The sequence below is a fragment of the Hippopotamus amphibius genome, chromosome 2, assembly GCF_030028045.1.
Source record: "Hippopotamus amphibius kiboko isolate mHipAmp2 chromosome 2, mHipAmp2.hap2, whole genome shotgun sequence".
In the NCBI taxonomy this organism is placed as follows: domain Eukaryota; kingdom Metazoa; phylum Chordata; class Mammalia; order Artiodactyla; family Hippopotamidae; genus Hippopotamus; species Hippopotamus amphibius.
Window position 1 is genome coordinate 194569310 of NC_080187.1, and position 27165 is coordinate 194596474.

At 45.3% G+C, this 27165-nt stretch overlaps 2 protein-coding genes across 2 annotated transcripts in view; both read right to left on the bottom strand.

Annotated features, from left to right (window-relative positions):
• Positions 1 to 5789: 5789 nt before the first annotated feature.
• The window catches only part of GNB5 (G protein subunit beta 5), a 40809-nt gene continuing 19433 nt past the window's right edge, over positions 5790 to 27165 (bottom strand). Inside the window, exons 5-11 of the mRNA XM_057724543.1 lie at positions 21284 to 21416; positions 15310 to 15453; positions 13413 to 13504; positions 10806 to 10854; positions 8999 to 9095; positions 7922 to 8088; positions 5790 to 6739 (exon numbers count right to left, since the gene is read on the bottom strand). Coding sequence (XP_057580526.1) covers positions 6728 to 6739; positions 7922 to 8088; positions 8999 to 9095; positions 10806 to 10854; positions 13413 to 13504; positions 15310 to 15453; positions 21284 to 21416 — 694 coding nt within the window. The 3' untranslated portion in view covers positions 5790 to 6727. The remainder of the gene's footprint in view (positions 6740 to 7921; positions 8089 to 8998; positions 9096 to 10805; positions 10855 to 13412; positions 13505 to 15309; positions 15454 to 21283; positions 21417 to 27165) is intronic.
• Positions 25775 to 26068, bottom strand: LOC130846685 (small nuclear ribonucleoprotein E-like). Its single transcript, XM_057725067.1, has one exon. The coding sequence runs from the start codon at positions 26066 to 26068 to the stop codon at positions 25775 to 25777; it is 294 nt and encodes a 97-aa protein (XP_057581050.1).

A 27165-nucleotide genomic window follows, 5' to 3' on the forward strand; every position in this document is an offset into this window, starting at 1 on the left:
GTGGCAACAGCAGAACCCCCCTACAAAGGTGGAGCCGGCTAATGCTGCTGCTGCTGAGCGCCTGACCTGCCGGTGCCAGTGAGTCCTCTACCGTGAGCCAAGCGACTTTTGCCAGAAGGGAATATAAATCTCTGGACGTCAAACTGAGCTGGTTGTGACATCTTACGAATACCCTTATTAAGTTAAACTTTTTTTTAATAAACTTTTTTAAAATTAACTAATTAATTAATTTATTGGCTGAGTTGGGTCTTCGTTGCTATGTGCAGGTTGCTCTAGTTGCCGCCAAGTGGGAGCTACTCTTTGTTGTGGTGTGCAAGCTTCTCATTGCAGTGGCTTCTCTTGTTGTGGAGCACGGGCTCTAGGCATGAGGGCTACAGTAGTTGTGGCATGTGGGCTCAACAGTTGTGGCTCACGGGCTCTAGAGCACAGGCTCAGTAGTTGTGGTGCAAGGGCTGAGTTGCTCGATGGCATGTGGGATCTTCCCAGACCAGGGCTTGAACTCATGTCCCTTGCATTGTAAGGCAGATTCTTAACCACAGTGCCACCAGGGAAGTCCTAAATAAACGTTTTGATGTTTGTTCATGTTTTATTTTCAAGGGAGTCATGATTTTATCTTTTTGGACATTATATTTTAGCAGCAAACACACAGTTTTTTCTTAGATTTGGAGTAGCTTGGGGGTTCCTGGTAAATCCTCTGGCCCTGCCATTGTTTAACTCTAATAATTACCAGCAGAATTAAACAGCAAATGAATAAATTAACCTCCACACAGAGTTTCCTATCCAGTTTGCAGTCAGACTTGGTTACAATCCCCCCTCTGCCACTTAGAGGCTGTGCGACCGTGAGCAAGTTATTCAGCCCTCCCAGCCTCAACTTCCCCACCTGTGAAATGGAGGTAATAAACTGTATCACAGGCTGTTACAAGGATTACATGAGTTGGTCTGTGCAAAGGCCTTAGCATGGTGCCTGGTACATAGTAAAAGCTCTTTACAGAGGAGCTTGTATTATTAGTATGAATTGACCAGGTTACCAGGCTTATGTGTCCCACTTTTTTTTTTTTTAATACATTTATTTATTTATTTATTTATTTATTGGCTGCATTGGGTCTTCGATGCTGCACATGGGCTTTCTCTAGTTGTGGCAAGCGGAGGTTACTCGTTATTATGGTGTGCAAGCTCCTCATTGTGGTGGCTTCTCATTGTGGAGCATGGGTTCTAGGCACATGGGCTTCAGTAGTTGCAGCACACAGGCTCAATGGTTGTGGCTCACAGGCTCTAGAGTGCAGGCTCAGTAGTTGTGGCTCATGGGCTTAGTTGCTTCATGGCATGTGGGATCTTCCCGGACCAGGGCTTGAACCCACGTCCCCTGCAATGGAAGGCGGATTCTTAACCACTGCGCCACCTAGGAAGTCCCATGTGTCCCACTTTTTTTTTTAATTAATTAATTTTATTGGCTGTGTTGGGTCTTTTTTGCTGTGCGCAGGCTTTCTTTTTAGTTGCAGAGTGGGGGCTACTCTTCATTGTGGTGTGTGGGCTCCTCATTACGGTGGCTTCTCTTGTTGCGGAGCACGGGCTCTGGGCACGTGGGCTTCAGTAGTTGCAGCACATGGGCTCGACAGTTGTGGCTCACGGGCTCTAAAGCGCAGGCTCAGTAGTTGTGACGCACGGGCTTAGTTGCTCCGCGGCACGCGGGATCTTCCTGGAGCAGGGATTGAACCCGTGTCCCCTGCATTGGCAGGCGGATTCTCAACCACTGCGCCACCTAGGAAGCCCCATGCGTCCCACTTTTAACCAAAAAAGCAAAATGGGACATTTTTGGTGAGCCTTACTTATATGGTTTCTGGTTTTGTTTTTAAAATACTGAAAATATCTAGAGACCACCTACTATTTTTCCATATACATTTAAACAGCTTTATTGTGATATAATTCAAAATATCATAAAATTCGCTCTTTTAAAGTATATACTTCAGTGGGTTTTAGTATATTCAGAGTACTGCAACCATCACGACTATCAAATTTCATGATCTAAAAGGAAATCCAATCCCCTAGTCCTAAGTAACCACTAATCAATCTACTTTCTGTCTCTGTGGACCTGCCTGTTCTGGATGTTTCATGTAAACAGAATCATATACTACGCGGTCCTTTGTGCCTGGCTTCTTACACTTGGTATGATGTTTTCAAGGTTCATGCATCTCACAGCATGAATCAAGTACTTAATTCCTTTTTCTTGCTAAGTGATATCCCATTGTATGGATACGCTGCATTTTGTTCATCAGTTGTTGAACATTTGAGTTGTCCCACTTTGAGCTGCTATGAACACGTGTGTTCAAGTTTTTGTGTGGACATGTTACCATTTCTCTTGGGTTCAGACCTAGCAGTGGGAAGCTGCCTATTGCTGGGGAGCACAGATAGGTGGGAAACAGTGACTCCTGGTTCCTAGTTTATGACAAAGTTAAGTGTTCTCCAGTGGTGTGTTGGTTAGATAACCTTGGGTACAAAGATGGGCATTTCCTCCCTGTGCATAAATGTTCATACCATACTTGCATTTAGTTTTTCTTATTTATGTAGTGAAATTACCCAGCACGTTGTTTCTGACCCCATCTCCTCACTAGAGGGTCTGCATCCTTTTCACAATGATAGAAACATATTAATTTCATTTCTTTCACCAGAATTACCATGAGTCAGCCCACTGTGGAGACTGACCAGTCCTAAAGGCCAGCCTGGCTCCAGCCAAGTCCTGGATAGAGAATAAAGGGGTCTGTGGATGCCCTGAAGAGTGACCCGATTCCCCCCTATCACCAGTGAGAGGGCTAATGGTTTAACCTCACGTACCCCCAAAGGATCTGCAGAGACAAGAAGATTCACTGGGATCTTTTCCCAGCTTGCCCCCTCATCAGAATTCCTGGCCCACCTCAGTCCTGCGCAGTCCTGATCTCCAGGGGATGGGCCTTAGGGTCTGTATTTTTAACCTGCTGTTGAGCCAGCAGGCAAGTGTGGGGAATACAGGTCTACAAGTCCCTGCACAGCCAGCTCTCCCAGGCTTGGAGGGAAGCCAGCTGACAGAGATGTGGCTCCAATCTCCATGCTAGTTAATCTTCTAACTTATGGACTGGGCTAACCCCAGAACCCCAAGGATCCTCCTTCAAAAAGATTTACAGTGATTCACAGCCCCTGTTGGTCTCTTGCCTTTCCCATGGCCTCTCTGTGCCCGAAGGGGACCTCCTATGCTGCCTGTGGTCACCCCAAAGCCTTGAGCCCCCCTCTCTCAATTACCTTTCTCTTCCTCCCCCTCTTCCAGGCCCCTACAAAGGTCTGAATGGCCCCAGGGAACTCTCACACAGAGGGGCTGGAAAAGGGTTCATTAGCTCAGATAAGCTGCTTTCAAAGTTGGTCTGACCCTGGGAGCCCTTCCAGGGGGTCCTCCAAAGTCAAAACTATTTTCATAATAATACTGACTCCTTTTTTTTATTATGTGTGGCTTTTAAAACTTCCAGTTTCTCAGGAGTTTTCCAGAGGCTCCTGATGTGTGGTGAAAGCATCACCACTGGAATATGTGCTTCTCTATTTTTTGTGTTTTATAATTTTTCTCAGTTTTATTTTTTAATGTGATAAATATCGATAGATATAATTCACCCATAAACAAAAAGCTCTTTGGGATCCTCAATAATTTTTAAGAGTGTAGAGGGATCCAAAGATGGAAAACTTTGAGAACCGCTGGCCCAGACGAATCTCTAATTGATGATAATTACCAATCTGACGCATAAGTAGGGATTGCTTATGTGGGGGGGGAGAGGAGAGAAAAGGATGACCAAGGGGAAGGGGAATGGGGAGGCAGGGGAGAAGGAGAGGGGAGTGGGAGGAGGAGGAAGGCGATAAAGAAAGCAGTGAGACAGGAAGAGAGAGGAGGGAAGAGATGGCGGAGGGGAAGAGGGGGAGTAGGAGGGAGAAGGGAGAGGAGGAGTTGGAAGGGAACAGGAAAGGGAGGAGGGGAAAGTACTTTACATACTTTAGAGCTGTTCGATTTCCTAGATGCGGAAACTGAGGCTGAGAGAGATTTAGATATTGTATATCCTGTAAAAGTGGTAGAGCTGGATCTGAAACTAGGTGCACATCCTTTGTCCCTATGCTGCCCCCTTCTTATAGATGAGTCCTGGTGTCAGTAGGACCACCTTCTAGCCAGACGGCCAAGCAACTGGGAGAGGCCAGGATGCAAGGGCCCTTACAACCTGTGCTGCCTTTCAGCCACTTATAATCCAGGGAAGGGTGTGGAGGAGACCCAGAGTGGGAAGAAGGAAGGGGATATGGAGTGCCTGCTCTGGCCTCAGGCTCATTCCAGAACAGGACCGCCAGCCAGGCTGCACTTCTCGGAGACTGGAGATGGGCCGCCCATTCCCTCCAAAGCAGCTGCCTTGGTTTTAATTCACAGGTATTTCCCACAAACACCCGTCATCACACACCCTACCTACCTAACCCTTCTCTTCTCTGGCTGGGGAGGGGCGTCCAAGGACATGCACCATTGGGGGCACATCTGTTTGGCCCCCTCACCACAATGGTTTGGTAGGTTTGCCTCCAAGCCCTCTTAAAAAAAAAAACCTGATTAAAAAACTCCACTCAGCATTATTTTCAATATGCAAAATACAATTTATTACCTGGAGTTTATCCTTGAGTCTTCATGTGGTGTACTATACTTCCAACAAAGTATTTCATCAATAAATACTAAACAACACCCACTGTGAGACTGGCTTACTGTCCGTGGCGATGAGTGTTTGAGGCAATACTTCTTACAGGGCCCTGAAAGTCACTTTTTTCATTGGAAAGTCACCTCTCCAAACATACAACCTTGAATTTGCTTCCCCTGAGTCTGTGTGACTTCTCCTTTGCCCTGTCTCCCTTCACTTCTGGGAGGCCCAGGTCAGAGTGCAGAGACATGAGAAGGTCTGTGGGAGAGACGGAAGAGGCTGCCATACCCAGGAGCCCAGGGACAAACTTGGGGACATTCTGGGAGCAGAGCTTGGGAATTTCATGGGACACATTCACGGTGGGGTGGGGGTGGGGCCTGGGGGGGATGTGGGAGGTGGGGGAGTGTGGGGGTTGGGGGGGTAGGCAGAATTCTTTTATATTTTCTGTCTCTACTCCAGGGCCTGTTGTGTAGTAAGACCCTTGGTAAATGTTTTCTTGGCAAATGACTGAATATAATCACTATGTTTATTTAAAAGGAGCTAATGGAAAAGCTGGCCCAGGCGAGTTTTGACTGACTGGCCCATTTTGATACCTGGACAGATAGTTCTGCAGGTGGGCCTGGCACGCCCCCTGAGGTTTACAGGGGCACTGGGTCAAGGCGTGTCAGATGGCTCCTGTTCTGGAAGGACGACTTCAAGCAGCAGAGCCTGGGGCTAGGCCTGCAAAGCCAGAATCACCATTTGGAGAAGGGCCAGGCTGGAGCAGAGCCAAGAGGGGACCCAGGATCCAGGGGACTCAGCACACATAAGCCACAACAACTGACCTGGCCTGTCAGACTCCAGACCACCCACAGGGCAAGCCTCACCCAGGAATGATTTTTTGATCTGAGATGACCTTTTATTTCCCTAAGTGATGCATGCCATCTTTATGAATGAGGAGTCTTCTAAAACAAAGAATCAGCCTCTACACCTTAGAACAAAACAGAAAATAAGGGATTCTATATAACTAAGCATTTGCTACCTTCCAGAAGGAACTGCTGAATTTCAAATAAAGACAAGATATATTTTGTTATTTTTTTCTCAATATAAGTGAAGCAAAGACATTATCATTGGAGACCTATCAATTAATTTGTGTATGTAATTACACTTGCAATGCAATAAATGAGTATAACTGACATGGACAAGATTCACTTTAGCCTGAGTAGATACTACTAATCCCAACACATCTAACACTACAAATTGGCTTTTAAATAAGTTTACTGTCTTGTGTTCCTGCACAGAAAGGTTTTGGTTGCTCTGAGAAGCATCTGTGTCACAAACAACACTCAGCTTTTCCCCTTAATGAAAGAAAATGTCCTGTCCACATGATGCAGTGAGATATCCCACCATCACAAGATTCACAAATCAAACCTTCCATTTTACGTATATCTCTGCTTCATTTATAACTGTTTACATATATGAAAATGTTTTATCTGAAAAAAGACAATAGGATGCAAGGCTGAAAAGGATACTTTCACAATAAAAACACATTTAAAAAAGTTGCTTTTGTCTAATTACATTTGGAATTGGAATTTTCTTCTATCAAAGACCAATTAACACAGTCCTTCTTACACAGTCCATTAAAATCAACACTTCCAGGGGAAGGTTCCCCAAATCACAGTGCACACTGAGAAAAATCAGCTTTTAAAGTGCTCTGAAAAATAAACTTGATTCAAGGAAACAATACGGAACATATTAAATGCTGAATTCTATTGGGAATAGAATGAGTTGAGACTATAATTTAGAATAACTTTAAAAACATATATTTTAAAAAGCGTTTGAAAGGAAAAACACTGTACTTGAAAGTGTTCTCATAGTGCTGAAGGCTCATACTGGGATCTCTCCAGGGTGGTGGTTTTAACAGTAATATTGGAGACGCTTGGTGAACTCTCAGTCATGGAGCTGCTGCCTTGAGTTAAGTTGCAATAAACTCTCAGATCCTCTAGAAGCAAGATCTAGTTACATGTGACAATTTCAAACTCTATTCTCAGGTACCTATGTGTGCATTGTGATTAAGCCCAGACCTGCAAAGACACAAACAGATAATTTTTAGTCAGTTTTCAGTTAACGACTCGTAAAATCTGAGTTTAAAGAGATAAAATCAAAGTCTACTATATACAAACACACACACTACATCCAAAATAGGGCACGCACATATCTTAGAAGGATAACACTTTACTCCTAGCGACTCAAAGGTGCTTCTTTGGCCCTGGCTCCCCCTCTCCCTTAGTGAATCATCTGAAGGGCATCTGTGGCCTCCCTGCTAGAGAAGGTAACTTTTAGACTGAAAACCAGGACCCTCTGCATCCATTCAGTTCACTGGGTACACTGACATGGGTTTATTAATTTAGCAAACACTTGCCCAGGATGATGAAATCACAAATAACCTTACGTCTATTTCAGGAACTTTGAAAAAATCCTCTTACCCATTTACCCTAAGACTAGACTACTCAATTACCCTCTTTAGAAGACACTCACGTCTCAGGACAACATACAGCATCAAAGGAGCAGCTACTTTTCAAGACAGTCTTTGAAATTCTCTCCCTCCCCCACCCTGTGTCCAACAATCTTAAACTATGCCACAATCCTAATTAAGTCCCTCCATCAAAAGACCTGCCTTCAATCGGACCCCAAAACCTCATAAATATCTGCCTTTGCTCTCCCCTTCTGAAATGCTAATAAGACTGTCAAATTTGTAATCTTCCACAGTGAGGTAAGCTTTGCTTGATGAACAGGTTATTTTGGTGGCACTTCTAGGGAGACAACATCTGACAAAGTCATGGAGCTCCTTGAGAATCTAATAAAAGCCATGAAGACACATTTCCTGGAAAAACGCGTGCGCAAACACACACACAGGTTAGCATATAACTGCAGGGGCTTCATAGGTCTGCTGAAGCCCTTGTGTGGGCTTCACAGAGGTCCGTGACTAAAGAATAAGAACCTTGCACTACGGGGAGGTGAGACTGGCAATCTGAGTTGTCAGAGGCTAGAATCAGACTGTTAGGGTATCTATGCTTGAATACCTGCATTGATGGGGAACTCACCGCCTCCCCAGGCAAACCATCCCTCTGTGACTACAGAATTGAAATTAGAGCTCTATTTTGGCTGCCCAGGCCCATTCTAGCTTACCCTGACCTCTCTGCTTTCAGGCAGGCCAATGGCTCCTGCTCTCACACACAGAGTACACTAAAACACTTCTCTCTTACTCTCAGGGTATGATCCCATGATCCTGAGCAGAAGGCAGTCCCATCAGGGGACACTCGTAGAGTACTAACACGGTTTTCATGTCCAAACAAGATGGAGACTCGGGACCCCTTGAGGACATCCCAGACGTTAATGGTATAATCGTTGTATCCAGCAAACAGCAGGCGACCTTAAAGCAGGAGAATATGATGGTTATTAAACCAGTTCCTTCTTTCTCGTTTTTCTTTTCATGACTCACTCATGTGCTCATTCGTTCATTCAATAAACCGTGATTTAGTGCCCACTATGTGCTAGGCACTGTGCTTTGCCCTGTGCATTCAAAGAGGAGAAAGCACAGTTGCTGGCCCCTGTGGAGGGTGGTGGTGGGCAGGCTGACTCATAAATCATTGCCGCATTGTGGTGAGGGCTGTAATGGAAGTGCTCAGCTATGTGTAAAGTGCTATATGATCACAGAGGAAAGGGGACCAAGGATACTACAGGAGAAGCAACATTTGAGTTGGCCTTTGAGGGCTGAATAGGAGTTTGCCATGCAGAGAAGGGAGGGAAAAGATGTGCCAGGCAGCAGTAGCAGCACAAGGCACAGCTGCACAACCAGGGAGTGTCTGGGAGAACTAAATGGTCCAGTGACCCAGCCTGTCAATGCTGCCTTAGCTTTCACTGTCAGCCTCCCCAGCTGTGAGGGCAGAGGTGCCATGAGCTTCAGGGCATTAAGAAAGGGCCTCTTGCTTCACTCTCTCCACCTCTGAAAAAAGCCCCTTTTCCGGTGTGAAGGGGAAAATGGAAGGCTGGGGAAGAGATGCCTAAAGGCACTGCAGATGGAGTTTTGATACATTATTGTTTAGAAGAAGACTATTGGGTGGGCCCAGCCTTCGTTTCCCATGGAGTGAACTGGGCTGGGGAAGCCGCTTTAGGCAGGGCGAAGCGGGTGTCAAAACTGTAGTGGAGGAAAACCCGCACAAAAGTAGGCTCTTTAGCACACGGGGCCATAGGAAGTTTAGCTGAGGGGAAACTTGACAGAGCTGGGTTTCACTGAGGTCCTGTTTTACAGTCCCGGGAAAGTTTCCGAGATAAAATCTTACCACTGAGGGAGAAGTCCACGCTGGAAGCTCCAAAGATGATACTCTCTTTAGAATAGATGGCGACCTCCCTGTCTGCCCGGAGGTCGTAGAGGCGACACTGGGGTGACAAAGGAGGCAAAGAGGCACTTGTTTCTGGATCCTGTTTGGTGGCTCCATGGCCACAGAGCTACTGGAAGGTGCTGGTGGCTTGTATAGTTGGAAGGATAAGGGGAAAACCTCTTTTGTTTTCTCTCCTAGTATTTTCTCCTTCAACCCTGATTCCTATTATTCTCCATGGATCACTGGAGATTCAAAGAAACAGCAAATACAGATTTCTCTGGGTACAAAAACAAAAAGAAAAGCCCTCTTTTTTTCCTGATAAAGAATATGTGTTCATTGTAGAAAATTCAGAAAAACTCAGAAATGTATAAAGAGGGAAATAAAAGTCACCCCCAGTCCTAGAGGTATTTGTTAACGTCTGGGCTATTTCCTTCAGTCGGTCTATTTTATGTGTGCATTTAAATGGGGTGGATTTTCGTTATTGCTTCTATTAGCATTATGTTCTGAACATTTTCTCATATCATTAAATAATCTTCAAAAAAAAAAAAACAACCAGGATTAATACGATTGTTATATTGCACATGTGGATATATCAGAATCTACTTAGCCATAAGCATTTTGTGTCTAATTTTTCCCTCTCTCTCTCTCTTTTTAAAGCTCTTTATTGGAATATAATTGCCTTACACTGTTGTGCCAGTTTTTGCTGTACAACAGTGAATCAGCTGTATTTATACATATATCCCCATATCCCATCCCTCCCGCGACTTCCTCCCACCCTCCCTATCCCACCCCTCTAAGGCATCGCCCATCATCAAGTTGATCTCCCTGTTTTATGCTAATTTTTCTCTTTTACAAATAAAATTATGGGGAAGCCATGATCATTCTACTATAAAAAATCTTTATATGCATCTCTGATATTCTCCTTAGAATAGCTAAGGAATAGAATCCTTAGAATAGAATTGCTTCCAAGAAACAGCACGGCTGAATCAAAGGGTAGGCAAATTTTGAAAGCTCTTGAATTTTCTCCAAATGTATGCCCTTATGTTTTGTTAAGTATTTTCTGACATACAGAAGTTTAACATTTTCATTATCATCAAACCCTCAAACTATTCCTTTCTAATTTCTTCCATAATAGCAAACTAGGGTGAAATTCATTATTCAATAAGATATTTGCTATTTTGAGGGCACAGGAAGGTATTTTTTTTTTCTTGGAAAACAGGTTAACATCATTTGACAAGCAGTATCAAAAGCCTTAAAACTAGGCCGATATTTGACTCAGCAAGTTCATGTCTGAGAATTCATTCTAAGGAAATAATAAGGTACCAAAAATATTTGCTTTTAGCAGTGTTTTTAACAGGAAAAAAAAAACAAAAAAACAAACCTTTAAAAAAACCTAAGTGTCCCCAAAATTGAAGACTGATTAAGTAAATGAAGGCATATCCACAACATGGAAAACTATCAATTGTTAAGAAAACACAATGTAAAAAATTACTTATTGGCATAGAAAAATGTTCACAGTCTATTGCTAAGTGGAAAATGCAAATTATAAAGCATTTTGTTTAAAAACTAAAAAAGACAGAATGGAATTAACCCAACTGTGATCTTTCTTGGGTAGAATGATTAACATAATTTAGTTTTTCCCCTCAAGTTTTCTTTACTGAAGTCACATGAGTTCTGTAATCAGGAAAAAATTATTTTTGAAAAATAAAATTAAGTCAGCATCTCTCTCCTTCAAATAGGAAAAGCTCTCAATAACTCAGAAACATACCGTAGCATCATCTGAACCCGAAGCAAAGGCATCTCCGCTCGGGTAGTATCTGCAGAGAGAAAGTGTGGAGGGAAAGCACTTAGAGAGGTGATTCCCAATCCTGGGCGCCCCTCAGAACCATCTGGGAAGGCTGTCCAATGCTGGGCCCTCGGACTTCTAGGGATACAAGGACCACTCGTTACAGAGGCCAGAAAGGGGCCTCCCCTGCAAGGCCCTACCTAGTTTTCTTCTCTGTAAACAGGGGACAGTGACGCTGGCCTTGCAGAGTATTGGTGAGCAGTAAATGAGATAATATGTATATTTGTACCAGACACTGAACACAGGTAGGTCCCCTGTATCCTTACTTTCCCTTGATCACATAGCCCATTCCCAAGACTTGGCCAGAGCTCAGGGATAAGACAGTAGTTATAAACCCAGACACTGCAATCAGATATACAGAGCCGTGGGCAGCTCTCCGCACTCACTACATGGGATACTTCTGGCAGCGACTTCCCTGGCCCAGCCTCAGTTTCTTCCTCTGAAAAGTGAGGAGGATAACGCACACTTCCTGTTGTAAAGACTGAATAAGACAATATATACAAAGAACATGGCCTGGTGCCAAACAAAAAGCATGCAATAAATGATGATCCCTGTTCCAGTCATCCTCTCCTCAACAACCAGGCCTTCTGACATATGCGGAATCTAGAAAAATGGTACCGATCAACCGGTGTGCAAGGCAGAAATAGAGACACAGATGTAGAGAACAAACATATGGACACCAAGGGGGAAAAGTGTGTGTGTGGGGGGGGCCTGCCATATATACATTACTAATAAGAAAAAACTATCAAATGGTATACTTTAAATATATGCAGTTTACTGTATGTCAAGCATATCTCAATAAAAGTCCTTAAAAAAATATATGGGCACAAAGTTAAAAAAAAAATAAATCAGGCCTTCTGGAGAGAGGGCAGGCTAAGTTTAGACCTGCTGGACGTTAGAAGGTGGTGGTTCTGGGTAGAGGGAACAGCATGGGTGAGGAATGTGCATGTTTCAGCTGTTATTTCATGAATACATGGGGATTTAATTTATTTTTGTGGCTTTATATTCTATCCTGTATCTTAACGTCATTTACTATCTGTAGTAATTTCTCAATTGATTTCCTTGGATTTTCTAGGTAATTACTGCACATTTGCAAAAAAATGATAGTTTTTTTTTTTTCTTTCCTAATTTGTGGTCAGAGAGCTAAAAAATTCTCATTAATATTTCTACCACTAAAGTAATTACGTATTCTTATTGTGTTCTGGCTTTTAAGGGGACTAAGTCTAGTGCTTTCCTCTAAGTATAAAGATTCTTGAGTGATTATACTTTAAATACCATCCTGACAGTGCCATCTTCCAAATTTATATGTCAAGTCCTGACGTCTCTTGGCATCCGTTCACAGGTCCTGCTGCCTACCTGACATCTTCACTTGGTTGCACCTCCACTTAGCTAGCCCAAGGCAGAGCTGCAGAATCCATGTGTAGTCACTGCACTCTCCCCGCAGTGCCTCCAACCCTCCCTGTCTTAGCAAGCGGATCAATGCTTACTGCCCCTTACAAAAGATTTGTGTTCCCTGAGCTCAGGGTTCTTCTCCTATAACGTAACCCTTTGCGTGTGCAGGTGTCATTTGGCCCTTACATGTCACCCTGTGCAACTGGGGCTTAGGTGACAGCACAAAAATGCTGACACCCTGGCTACTGCCATCATGATGAGTAATCAACTATCCTTCATCTCTAACCCAGGAGTCTCATGCCTTCTAGCAGCATCCATGAGACGGTGGCAGCCTTACTGAATAGCTTGAAGCCGGGGTAAACTCTCAAATCCTTCCTAATTCTAGACATTTCTATCCTCACTGTATCTCCTTTAGTTTCAGCCACCATCATTTCTTTCCAAAACTCACACAACAGCCTTCTAACTGGCCGTCATACTTCCATTCTTGTTCCCCTACAATCCATTCTCCATACAGCAGCCAGAGTGATCTTTTAAAGGCAAAACATGGATCACATTAGCCACCTCCCTAACTCAGGACTCTAGTGGTCACCTGGCCTTTTATTAGGTCCCTGAAATCTCATCTCCCTGCTCCTTCCCCCAGCTCTTTGCAAGCCTGGCTCCTTCATTATCCTGGTCTCAATTTAAACATCAATTTCTCAGAGAGGCTTGACCACTCAAAGAAATAACCCATCTCATCATAGTTCCCTGTTAACTTTTCAATAGCACTTAGCAGTATCTTAAATTGTACATTTATCTGTGCTTTGTGTGTCTCCTGTAGGAGAGTAGAGATTTTATCTTGTTCAAAATAGTATTCCCAGTTCCTGGAATAACATCTAGCAGATAAGTACTTAATAAATATCTGTGGAATGAATGAATGAGAAACACTGACTTGACTTAGGATAATATCCATTGCCCCTGGTGCAACTGTATTAAAATTGTCTAAGAAATCTGGAGTACCATTCAGTCCCAACACAAATCAGCCATTATTGCTGGAGAAGCCTCTCTCAGCCACGTAAATTGAGCCTGGCGGCTAAGCATCAGCCCAGGCCAGGGAACACAGGAGAACAGAGGAGCAACGTGAACTTTCTACTCACTGACCGGACACTGTTGACGTCAGATTCATGTGTTTCAAAGGCCTGCACGCACTGTCCGGAGCGCATGTCCCACACCATGGCTTTCTTGTCACATCCCTACAAATGCAAAGTTACCCAGAGTTATGGCCTCTGTAAGGACTGTCTACAGACAGGCATGAGTTCTGGTTACATCACAGAGGCCATTTAGTTCCAATTAGTAAACGGCTGACAATATACTCTTCTGAGACTAGCTTTACCTAAGGCCACTTTCCTCAACTGATAAGCTCGCAGAAGGCCAGAGCTAGGTCTTGGGGCAGTGTGGGGGGTGGAGGGGGGGAGCAAGGGAAGGCACCCAGCCACCCTTTTCAGCGTGTTTTCTTCTCTCCCACTTTTGTGAGTGGCTGCAACTCTCCAGGGCCTCCTTCTCCCCTTCTTCCTGGGCATTTCTCTTCACTTTTCCCTTTCTCCCTGCCTCCCTTTATCTCTGCCTCTGTAAGCCCAGAGGGGAGGGCAGGTGGACAGTGGGTGCGGTGGCACCTCCTAGCTTTGCCCCAGGTGTGCGGGGCAGCCTGAGCACTGGTGGAGAGCCAGGTGCCCCTGGGCCAGCTGTACTGCCAGCAGCCTAGTCAGGGTGCCGTGTGCACTCTGCTGGGTGGCTCAGGCAAGTCACCTCCCTGGGCTTCTGCCTCGACACCTGTGAGATGGACCCTCCCTGGGTTGCTAACACAACCCAGAGAATCATAAACACCAGGCTTTCACATACTATCCTGCTTCTAGGAGCATTCTCATAATTCCCTGCAGAGCTATCCGTGATCAAGCATGAGCAGTACAATCAGACTCTCAAAGGTCAAACAGAAAGAGTAATGGGTTAAAATTACTGTCCAAGTTGTTGGTTTCAACTCAGAGGAAAGGGTGGATGAGGTACCATAACTGATGTCTCAGAAAGACCTGCTGTGGGGGTTCAGCTCTCCGAGCATCTTTACTGAGAATGTGGACAAAGGTATCATTGTCTTCAGATCTTTAGAGGACCCTAAATCAGATGGAGTTTAATACTCTGAAAGAGACAATACAATCTACAATGATATCAATAATTTGAAAAAACACTGCAGTTGAGTAGAGATAAATACCGTTATACAAAGACACAGGAATGAAACATACACAGATGGGGCCAAACACCCGAGAAGAAAATCAGGGTCCCTGCTGATCAGAGGCCTCACAGCCCTCGCCTGAGGCCCAGGACTAAGATGTGGGCAGCTCAGAGCAAAGGGCCCGTATGTCTTCTCGCTGCAAACATCATTAAATGGTGTTTGTATCTCTGTCCTCTCTCACCACTGTCTCCTGACCGAGATGAGACAGGACCCAGGGGTGAGGTCAGCCAGCTCAGTTTTCCGTTCTTATTCCCAGGTGTCTATAGAAATACTTGCCTCCCCTACTTGCATAACATACTGTAAACGCTTCCCTCTACTGCTCATAACATCTTAGGGGAGGTGGGGGGCAGATGCTATTGTGCCTTATGCCCAATTTACAGAGGATGAAATGTAGAGTCAGGTAGCAAAGGGGGGTCCCAGGTGTCCTGACTCCTCGCCTGGTGCTCCTCTGCTATGGTGGCCTGCTGCCCGACTCTAAGCCTTCAGATACCCTGCTCCCCGTGTCCGGGAGGGGGAGGGGCTGGGGACGGATGGGAGTGGGGTGGGAGAGGGTCCCACCAGCACCAAAGCCCTGATCACACGGCAGCGATGCCTCATGGCCGCAGCCACCTGAGCCGCCTGGTGCCCTGGCAGCTGTCCCTAACGCTCGCAGATGCGAACTCTCTGCCCCATCCAGGGAAGTGTCCAGTCGAGTCCCACGAGTTAACGGGAAGTGCCGCCATGAGCCTCCCTAGCGGACAAAGGACCCCCCGGAGATCCTCCTCAAGTCTTTACCCCAGACACGAAGGTGTTCCCGGTTTCCGAGGGGGCCAGGTCCAAGCAGAGCACATCGGCCCCGTGCCCGTGGAAGCTCTGCAGCAGCTGCCCGCTCTCCACGTCCCACAGGGCACACGTGCCGTCGCCGCTCGCCGTCAGGATCTGCCGCAGGAAAGGACAGGGAGGGCGTGGCTGTTATCAGTGCCTCTGTCAGATGCTTACAGTTCCACAGGAAAGCGGAGGCTGCTTACACACACACACACACACACACACACACACACACACACACACACACACACACACACACACACACACACACACACACACACACACACACACACACACACACACACACACACACCCCACACCCCCGCTAAATCTGGACTCCAGCACAGCACTATTTCTCCTGTGCTGAGAAAGAAACAGTTCATTTTTGGCACCCTCACCGTCCTTGAGCTGTTTACGTGCCCGTCCTCCTGCAGAGTGTGAAATCTGGAGGCCTCCCTGCAGCACCCGCGGGGCTCTACGCCTGCCTGGCACGGAGGACGCGCTCTGTGAGCACGTGCTGAACAGAACCTTGAGCAGCTCCTGCAAGCAGCCACGCCCACGGTTGTGCGTCCCAGACATCAATGTGCGCCCCCACGCCCGGTTGGTGGCTAATCAAGAGTCTGGGGTGGGGCCTGAGATTCTGTATTTCCCACAAACTCCCAGCTGATGCCAATGCTGCCCACCAGGCCTCCCCTGGAGCAGAATTTTACTGAGCACATTCTCTGGTAGCTGCGTCCCCCAGAGGCTCCCTGGGCCACCAAGTGGTGCTGACACGCACACACAGGGCCAACCGGCACCACGTCCAGGCCCTCGGCTCGGCGTCAGGGTTTGCAGAAAGACTGCGTCTTCGTCTCTGCTCTCCTGGAGCTCGGTTAACAGGACTGGCAGGAAGAACTGAAATCCACCAAACTCCCTGTCCCCACGTTAATCAACTCCACGTTAATCAACTTCTCCGTGCTGCGTCAGACAATACTGAGATGAAGTAAAAAATAGCCTAGCTGCCTGCTCCAGGAAATACCTGCTCCTGCGAGATAAGACTGTGAACCAACTAAACTTACTTATCAAGACTAATAACTTCCCTGGTGGCACAGTGGTTGGGAATCCACCTGCCAATTCAGGGGCACGGGTTCGATCCCTGGTCCGGGAAGATCCCACGTGCCACGGAGCAACTAAGCCCGTGTGCCACAACTACTGAGTCTGCACTCTAGAGCCTGTGAGCCACAATTATTGAGCCTGTGTGCCACAACTACTGAAGTCCACATGCCTAGAGCCTCTGCTCCCCCAAAAGAGAAGCCACTGCAATGAGAAGCCCGTGCACCGCAACGAAGAGTAGCCCTTGCTCGCCACAGCTAGAGAAAGCCCATGTGCAGCAATGAAGACCCAACATAGTCAATAAATAAAAAAATAAATTTATTAAAAAAAAAAGACTAATAGCTTTGTACAAAACTAATGAAACAGAAACTTCAATTAAATAGAGTGGGAGACCAGACAGGGGAGCTCTCACGTCCTGTGATGATAGCAGAGCCAACAGGAAGCAGACAGGCTCCTCTTCTTTCCTGGAAGGGCTCAGCCAATGAAAAGCTGTGGACTCTGTTAACTCTAGCCCTCCCAACTTCCTTTCCCCCTCTACAAAAGAGTTCTCCTTGCCTTGCTGTGTGGGGACTTGCACATGCCTTGCTAAGGTTGCTGACCCTGAATTGCAATTCTCTGCTGATCCTGAATAAACCCATCCTTGCTGGAGGAATACCTGGCAGTCTATTTGTTTCAGGTCAACAGCTTCCTCACCAGGACTTTTTTTTTTTTTTTTTTTTTTGGCTGTATTGGGTCTTCATTGCTGTGTGCAGGCTTTCTCTAGTTGTGGTGAGCGGGGGCTACTCTTTGTTGTGGTGAGCGGGGGCTACTCTTCATTGCGGTGAGTGGGCTTCTCAGTGTGGTGGCTTTTCTCGTTGCAGAGCATAGGCTCTGGGCTTCAGCAGTTGCAGCACCTGGGCTCAGTAGTCATGGCACACAGGATAAGTACTTGTGACTCGCAGGCTCTAGAGTGCAGGCTCAGTAGTTGTGGAACACAGGCTTAGTTGCTCTGCAGCATGTGGGATCCTCACAGACCAGGGATCATATTCGTGTCCCCTGCATTGGCAGGCGGATTCTTAACCACTGCACCACCAGGGAAGTCCAGGACTTGCTTTAAGAACCTTACTTCACTGACCTCACCAACCCTAAGCTATTTTGTCATAACTAGTTTCCCACCTCAAAAGACTCACCTTAAAATCACTGATGCTGGACCCTGAAACCCTCTAAGGACCCTTCCCTGATTTCTTCATTTTCAGACACTATAGTGATTCCATCAAGTTGGGGGTCACCCTTGCTGCAGTAGGTATAATAAAATTAGCATTGCTGGGTGGCAAGTGTTTCTTTCCTTTTTTAATTAATTAATTAATTAATTTTACTGGCCATGTTGGGTCTTTTTTTTGTTGTGCACGGGCTTTCTTTAGTTGTGGTGAGTGGGGGCTACTCTTCATTGTGGTGCACGGGCTCCTCATTGCCGTGGCTTCTCTTGTTGTGGAGCTCAGGCTCTAGGTGCGTGGGCTTCAGTAGTTGCAGCACATGGGCTCAGTAGTTGTGGCTCACAGGCTCTAAAGCACAGGCTCAATAGTTGTGGCGCACGGGCTTAGTTGCTCCGTGGCACGTGGGATCTTCCTGGAGCAGGGATCGAACCCATGTCCCCTGCATTGGCAGGCAGATTCTTAACCACTGCGCCAGCTAGGAAGCCCTGTGGCAAGTGTTTCTGATGGCCTTGGCAGGCAAGACAATGATCACTTACAATAGAATGAGAAGTGCTGAGATACAGGTAGGTCCGTGGGAGGGACACCAAACCCACTTTGGCAACATGTGAGCTGATCTCAGAGGATGAGTGAGACCTGGCCGCTCACTCAGGATGGGGAGGGAGCTGAGGTAAAGGCCTACCTCTGCACTGGATGAAAGGTGTGCCTGGGTACAGGGTGAGGACTTTAGCCTGTAGGCAAGAGGGAGCTGTGGAAAGCTTCTGAGCAGAATGGCCAAATGAAGGGTATATTTTAGGAATATCTGCCTGAGGTCAATGCAGCTGCTCCTCAAGCAGCCTCTGGACAGCTTCAAGTACAAAGCTGGCCCATGCACAGGGAAGGACACTAGGTGCTTGGGGAAAGGCATGGTGGGCAGTACTAGGGTTTTAAATTCTGTCGCTGCCAGGTGTGTGAGGCTTGTGCTCTGGTGCAGCTGGGAGAAAAGCAGTGGGGGTCTGGGGCTCAAGGCCTCACAGACCGAGCTGACGGCATCGCAGAGCCCTGGTGCCAGCTTGGTTCTGAGCAGCCATGGGGATTCACAGGGTTAGGCCCTGGCCAGCAGAGCCTCCCTTCACCCCACTTCCCTGCTGCTCACAGGGGCTGGACGAGGTGATAAGACAGTGTGGGAAGTGGCTCTGGCAGTGTAAGTGTCCACAGCAGAGTCCTCTGTGGGTGGAGATTACCGACGACTGAAGAAAAAACCAGGAAGCAGGCCTTAAAGGACTGCCAGCATTCAGTGTACGCACTGACCATGCTGCACCTCCAGCTTCCACGTGCAGGTGGTCTCCTCTCATCCTCTCCCACCTTCCCCTTCTCTTCCCTTCTCTCTTGCATGCTAGGCCTAGCACGTGTAAAAGAATCTCCTTTTTTCTGCAGGGAGGGGACACATTACAAGGAGGGAATCTACTCCCACCCTGGCCTTGTGCCCACTGGCCATGCCGTCCTGCAGTGGGTTCCTCCCAAGCAGTCTGGGAGGCTTAGGATCTTCTTGAAGCCAGGAGAGGACCCTCCATGGAGAAAGAGCTGGCTGAGCTCCAGAGCTCTCAGGCTTCCCGGGCATGGGCCCCAAGGTCCTCCTCAAAGCCCCCACTTGCAGGCAGCTCTCAAATCTGGAGACTGTCCAGGCTGCAAAGCCCTTGCAGTTGCCCGTGGGACCTCCTTCAGCCTTGACTTCCCTTAAGAGACCTGTGTAGATCTGACAAGAGGATCCAGGCTGGTAGAAATAGCTCAGGAACACACAAGACTTGGACCGTGTCTTAATCTGGGTACCCGTATTTTGCAATGTGCTACAATTTCCTCCAAACTCTGCTGGCCACACCCACTAGTGGATGTTCCACCCCATTCCTGTCCTAACATTTGCAAAGGGGCCTGTAACTGCCAATCTTTTTGGGGACATCAGGTCCAAATAAATGACTGCCTGAAATGATTCCCTCAGTCTAGGTCTTTAAAGGGAATTTTTCATACCATACTCTTCAAAGAACGAATAGTTTTTAATAGTTAAAAGTAAATTCATAATATTTAAAAAACATTTTAAAATATTTTAAATATTTTTGTGATCTTCATTACAACGAGAGTAAAAATAAATTTTAAAAACCAAACATTCATTATGATAAGTGCACTCAACAGATCCTCTAGCTCACTGTCACTCATTTATTCTGGAATGTAGAGAATTTATAGGTCTTATACTAGTCTTCTGAGGTTTTCATTTTCCATTTTAGATCCCAGAGCTGGAAGGAAGCTGAAGGTTCATGAATTCAGTGGCACCCAAAGCAGGCCATGCATCTGAATCACCCATGAAGCTTTGTGTTAATATTAATAATAAAATAATGAGCCAACACTTATTGATATTTACTAAGTATGTGGCACAAATCATCTCATTTAATCCTCAGAAAACCTCACGAGGGAGGGATTTACTACCATCCTCACTTGCAGGTGAGAAAAACAAAACACAGAGAATAACAAAACCTTGCTTAGGATTGACCAGTCAGAGCAGCAGACTAAACGTCCTCTGTTGCTTTGGCTGCCCCTCAGGCCCAAAGACATCCGGTGCGGCCATGGCAGCAACCCGGGCCGCAGCTCCTGCCACCGCACCGGCCTGCAAGACTCCTGGCGGCAAACAGTAGGTGTAAACACTGCCCTCCAAGTCCAAAGCGCCCTCCAGTCAGCAGTGAGATAATTACCCATCACCGGGTCTCCCTGCCGCGACGCCTGCCTCCCCTCCTGACATCAGTCAGCGGAAGCCAGAGTGGGCTTTAATCTGACTCCGTCTCCTCCTTCAAACAAACCCAACCTGCCCCAGCCCCAGCGATGGCTGCCTGCCGACTGTACGTGTCAGCCCTGCCACGCAGGGCACCCTGTGATCCGGCCTTGCCCACCTCTCAGGCCAGCCGTCTGCCTCCCGCAGTCCTCCCTCACACCTCACGGGCAACACACTCGTCCTCCAAGGTGGCCCCTGCAGCATGTGTACGACCACCCACACTCCCGCTGTGAGCTCTCAGCCTCCCCAGCTGGTCATTCACCACTGGTATTTGGCAGTGTGGGCGGTGGCATCTATGAAGATTTGCTGGAGAGATGTGACAAAGACACTACAGGATGCTTTAGGACCTGTGAAACAAAACGTAACCTAAGTGTTGAAGTTGTACGGTCTCCACTTTGTGGCTTATTCAAAGCAGGGCACAGATTTACTACCCAAAGCCTTTTCTTTTTGCATTTGTTAAAATGGAAGTGTAAAGTGGGTACTGAATACCATGAGGTGTGTCAAGTACACAACTCTGAAAGCTGGCATCCAGTGAAGTCTGATGCACGGAAGCACCTTGGAGCCACCTCTCAGATCCAGAGAGGAACCTCCACCACCCCAGAATCTTTCCTGACTCACTCCCACCCCCTCCAGGTCAATCAGAGGAGGATGGTCAACGTCGCATGCAGTTCTCTCAACGCTACCGACAATCAACAGCCCTGACTTTCCCCATTTCTGACGTTATTAATAATAATATAACCAATGAGACACCTCTCAGAGCCAGCAGCTGGAGTGCACGCACCCACCTTCGCCTGCAACTCCTCTAGTTCTCCACGACTTACCCTGCTCCCCAGCAGGCCCAGCAGCACACAGGCCCCTTATTTACCTGCATGTCAGAGTTGGTGAAGCTGCAGGCCGACAGGTAGTTGGTGTGCATAGCAACAGACTTCTTTTTGGCAGCCATGTTTTCATTCTTGTCAAATGTCAGAGGATACACAGAACACTTATTATCCAAACCACTGGCGTGGAAAGACAGAAGTGTCAAATGTTAACACAGGGCGACAGAACCTGTATACTTTCTTATTCACACAAACTTTTCAAAATGTTTTCCTTTGGCAGTATCATACGTTGTAACCTTTCCCTGGACTTGGACTTGGAAGGTTTTCAAATGTACAGGAAAACTGAAAGAAAAGTAGTGCAATGAACACCCAGCTCCCTTCACATAGGTTCACTAGCTTCACATTTTGCCATATTTGTGGGAACAAATTCTGAACCATTGGAATGCAAGTTGCAGACATGACATATTACATCTAAATACTCGAATTTGCAAATTTACAGCTCCTAAAAGTAAGAATGTTCTTCTATAATCACTAACTCATTATCTGAGAAAACAAAAATTCTTTAACACCATGTAGTAAGCTATCCATATTCAATCTTCCCTAAGTGTCTCCAGGATCTAGGGCCCAATTAGGTCCACAAATTGTATTCTGTTTTTATATCTTTTTAAGATTGTTTAATGGAGAAGAGACATTTTTTGGTTGCTCATGATGAGAGATCTTAGGTCATCTGACTTACAGAATGTCACATACTCTAGATTTGTCATGTTGTTTCTTAACAGTTATATTCAAATATAACATTTTTAGCAATACCATAAATGTGATATATAAAGGTGATATTTTGTATTTCTTTCTTCCTGCTTTACTTTAGGAGGCTTGCAATGCCTCTTGTCCCAAGATTGGTGATGCCAACTTTGATAACTTGGTCAAAGTGGGGACCACCCAATCTACCTATGGTAGAGGTGATTTGTTTCTAATTATAGACATATCTTGTTCTATTGTGCTTCGCTTTATTGCATTTTTTTACAAATTGAAGGTTTATGGAAACCCTGCATCAAGTAAGTCTATTGGTGACATTTTTCTAACAGCATTCGCTCACTTTGTGTCTCTTGGTCACATTTTGGCTATTCTCACAGCATTTCCTTTTTTCATTATTGTTATATTTGTTATAGTGATTTGTGATCAGTGATCTTTGATGTTACTATTGTAATGGTTCTGGGGTGCCACAAACCATGCCCATGTAACATGGTGAACTTTGTTGATAGATGTTGTATGTTCTGACTGCTCCACTGCCTCGCTGTTCCTCCATCTCTCCCCCTCTCCCCAGGTCTCCCTATTCCCTGATACACAACAATATTGAAATCAGGCCAATTAATAACCCTACAATCGCCTCCAAGTGTTCAAGCGAAAGGAAGAGTTGCATGTCTCTCACTTTAAATCAACAGCTAGAAATGATTAAGCTTAGCGAAGAAAGCAGTCAAAAGCTGAGATAGGCCAAAAGCAAGGTCTCTTGTGCAAAACAGCCAAGTTGTGAGTGTAAAGGAAAAGTTTTTGAAGGAAGTTAAAAGTGCTACTCCAGGGAACACATGAATGATAAGAAAGCAGAAAAGCCTCATTGCTGATACGAAGAAAGCTGCAGTGGTCTGGATAGAAGATCAGACCAGACACAACATTCCCTTAAGCCAAAGCCTAATCCAGAGCAAGGCCCCAACTCTTCAATTCTAGGGAGGCTGAAAGAGATGAGGAAGCTGCAGGAGAAAAGACTGAAGCCAGCAGAGGCTGGTTCATGAGGTTTAAGAAAACAGCCATCTCCATAACATATCAGTGCAAGGTGAAGCAGCAAAAGCTGATGTAGAAGCTGCAGCAAGTCATCCTGAAGATCTAGCTAAGATAACTAATGAAGGTGGCTGCACTAAACAACAGATTTTTAATGTAGACACAACAGCCTTATATTGGAAGAAAATGTTATCTAGGACTTTCATAGCTAGAGAGGACAAGTCAATGCCTGGCTTTAAAGCTTCGAAAGACAGGCTAACTCTCTTGTTAGGCGCCAATGCAGTTGATGACTTGAAGTTAAACCAAATCCTCATTTACCATTCCCCAAATCCTAGGACCCTTAAGAATTATGCTAAATCTACTCTGCCTGCACTTTATAAATGGAACAATAAGGCCCGGATGAGAGCATATCTGTTTACAACATGGTTTACTGAATATTTTAAGCCCACTGTTGAGAACCACTGCTCAGAAAAGAAAGATTCCTTTCCAAATATTACTGCTCATGGACAATGCACCTGGTCACCCAAGAGCTCTGATGGAGATGTATCATAAGATTCGTATTGTTTTTATGTCTATTAGCACAACATTCAATCTGCAGCTCCTGGATCAAAGAGAAATTTTGACTTTCAAGTCATTCTTTAGGAAGGCTATAGCTGCCATAGACAGAATTCCTCTGATGGATCTGGGCAGAGTAAATTAAAAACCTTTAGAAAGGATTCCCCATTCCAGACGCCATTAAGAACATTTGTGACTCATGGGAAGAGGTCAAAATATCAACATTAACAGGAGTTTGGAAGAAGTTGATTCCAGACCTCATGGATGACTGTGAGTGGTTCAAGACTTCAGTGGAGGAAGTAACTGCAGATGTGGTGAAAATACCAAGAGAACTAGCATTGGAAGTGGAGCCTGAAGATGTGACTAAATTGCTGCAATCTATAATTATAAGAAAACTACCAGATGAAGAGTTGCTTCTAACAGGTGAGCAAACAAAGTGGTTTCCTAAGATGGAATCTACTCCTGGTGAAGATGCTGTGAAGGTGGTTAAAATGGCAGCAAAGAACCTGGCACATTAACAGGCTTAGCTGATAACACAGTGGCAGTTTTTGAGAAGATGGACTCCAATTTTGAAAGACATTCTACTGTGGCTAAAATGCTCTCAAACAGCACCTCACATGACAGAGAAAATGTTTGTGAAAGGAATAGTCAACCGATACAACAAACTTCATTGCTGTCTTACTTTCAGAAATACCCACAGGTGCCCCAGCCCTCAGCAACGTCCACCATCCTGTTGAGTCAGCAGCCGTCAACCCTGAGGCAAGACCCTCCATCAGCAAAAAGATTATGACTTGAAGGCTTGGTTGACGGTTAGCATTATTTAGCAATAACATATTTTAAAATGAAGGTATGTTTGTTGTTTTTCTAGACATAATGCTATTGTAAATGTAACAGACTACAGTACAGTGGAAACACAACTTCTATACACACTGGGAAACCAAAAAATTCGTGTGACTCATTTTACTGTGATATTTGCTCTATTGCAGTGGTCTGGAACCAAACCCGAAATATTTCCAAGGGTATGCCTGTAATAGTAACCTGTGGTGTGACACCTTTAGGTCACGTGAATATCCTGTTCCCAACCACCATCATACAATGGCTTTAGCATGGTTATCCTTGTTTGAATAAAATATTATTTGATGGGGATAAAGTGGTGATCTTCTAATTTGATAATTCCTCCTGCATTTATTAGCTGATATTTTTCTGTAAGGATAAATCCCTCCTCACCCCCCAGTATCACTGCACACCCATGGATCCTTTTTTCTCTTCAACTGTGTTATCATCCATTCTATCATTATTCCATGTGATGCTAAAATTATCCCAATTTGCACAGTGGGGGCCCCTTCAAGCAGCTCCTGTTTCCATTTGATAAGACTCCATTGATATGACCTGAACATTGCCTTGTTTTCTGGACCAAGAAAACATCCTAGGCTCATTTTATTGTTTTCCTGCCCTAGACCTACAATCAGTCTGACTCCAAGACGCCCTGCTTCCCTTTAGTGGGGAATGACACTTAGGAGGAGCACTCCCTTCTGAGGCCCTGGGGAAGCTAGAAGGCCCTTTGCCTTTCCAACTGCTTGGAGGTGCAGATGTAGACTTGGGTAGTCTGTTACTAGTAACTAGCTTTGGCAAGCTTGTTTATAGATGACGTGAGGGAGAATGATTTGCACTTGGCTGTGACAATGAACCAGAATGCTTTAGACTATGGGCTTCCCTGACCCTCAAGGTGAAACATACCTTCCTATTCTGAAACTTCACGGTAATTTCTGTAGCTCTGTTGGGATACTCACACTCAGGATTCTTTGTATTGCTATGAGAAGCAGAAGAGTTTTGCAGTGTGATGCATTTGATACAGAATCTCTGCTTTAGTACCCAACTCATTTTGTGATCTTGGTTATGTTGTTTTAGCCTCTCTGAGCCTCAGTGTCCTTAACCATAAAACGGAGTGGATCCCACCCACCTATTACAAGGGGCTGTTGTGAAGATCAAAGGTCAGAATGGCCCTTGACACATGGTAGAGGCTCAGTAAGTGGTCATTACTGTTATTTTTACAGTCTTGCTATACCTATATCTTCTTTTTTTTTAATAAAAACAATCCCACAGCATTTACTGTCATCTGGTAATAACATAAGGGTGGGCAAAACAATATGAATAAATGTTTTAGAACTACACTTCTAACAAAGGACACAAAAACAAACTGTATTGCCTTCTCAACAATTTCTCACTTCTAGCTGGAGACACTGGAGCAGAGTAATGTTATCTCCTTTTAGCACGATCTGACCCAGCTGTCTTCTTGACTTCGTTTTAGAATGCATCTCTTCTGCGTCATCTAATATGAGGTTCACATACTCATCAAAACCAGTGTTACAGCCCTCTATCCCCATATTCACTTGCTCATAAAGCCACACCTGAATCTGAGATCTATTTTGCAAGTACCTGAAGATGAGATTGATGGGTTGCACCATCACCTCCTGCACCTTCTGGCCCTGGCCCCGGTACGCCATGGCGGAAGCTCACAAAGACCACACGCACCCGCACACTACCTCAAAAAGCAACTTTCGGAATCTATACTCTATCTTTTATTGTGGTCACCTCATATCCTTTTAGGAAGTAGATGGGGATAAATTTTATATAAATATTTCCATCCCGTTATAAAATAAAGACACAATCTACTTTTGAGTTATTTAAAAAATTGGAAAATATGAAACACATATGTAAGCAGGGTCTGCAAAGGCACACAGGGTCTCAGCAAGTGGAGAGAGTGGGAAGTTGCCCCCAAAACAGACATCCAAAGGGAGGGGACAAGCGGGATGATGGCTGGTGTGACTCTGGCTGGAGAAGACCCCAAAGTGTTTGCTTGGAGGCCCACGGTTTTCATATTTGAAATAAAACTCTTTACTCGATTATAAAAATAATATATGCTTATTTTTAAAAACCGAAAACAGACAAAATTACGACAAAGAGACACACACCCGTAGTCTCATCATCCAGAAGGAACCACCATTGCATTTTTGGTATAGTTCATCACAGCCTTTATGCTGACGCCTCTTCTCTAAACATGGCTGGGATCCTACCATAGAAATCTTTTGAACGGTCGCAGAAGTGTTAAACACAGGGACAGGGAATTATACTGGTTGTGGTCCCCAATGCAAACTCTGTTAAACCAAGCTCCAGGAGAAGAGATTAAGGCACAATCTTCCTGCTAATCTTCATACTCTTTTCACTTACTGTAATTAAGAATTTTCCTTTCTAATGGCTGTGTAATATTCCATTCAGTTCATGTACCACAATTTACTTAACAATTTCCTTTGATGGACACATTGTTTGCCTTTTTTTGTTTTATTTTAAATAACAACACAATAAATGTTATTGTTCATATGTTTTTTTTTCTATATTTTGGATCATTCCTTCAAACAAGTTCTTATATGTGGAATCACTAGGTCAAAGGCTATAAATTCGTCAAGGTTTCTGGCACACATTCCACCATGCTTTCCAAAGTGCTTGCACCGATTTATAGTCCCTGCTAAGAGCATTTGAGAGTGGAGGGGATGGGTTTGAAACTTACACTAATGTCAGTCTGTCATGAAAATAATTATGAAAG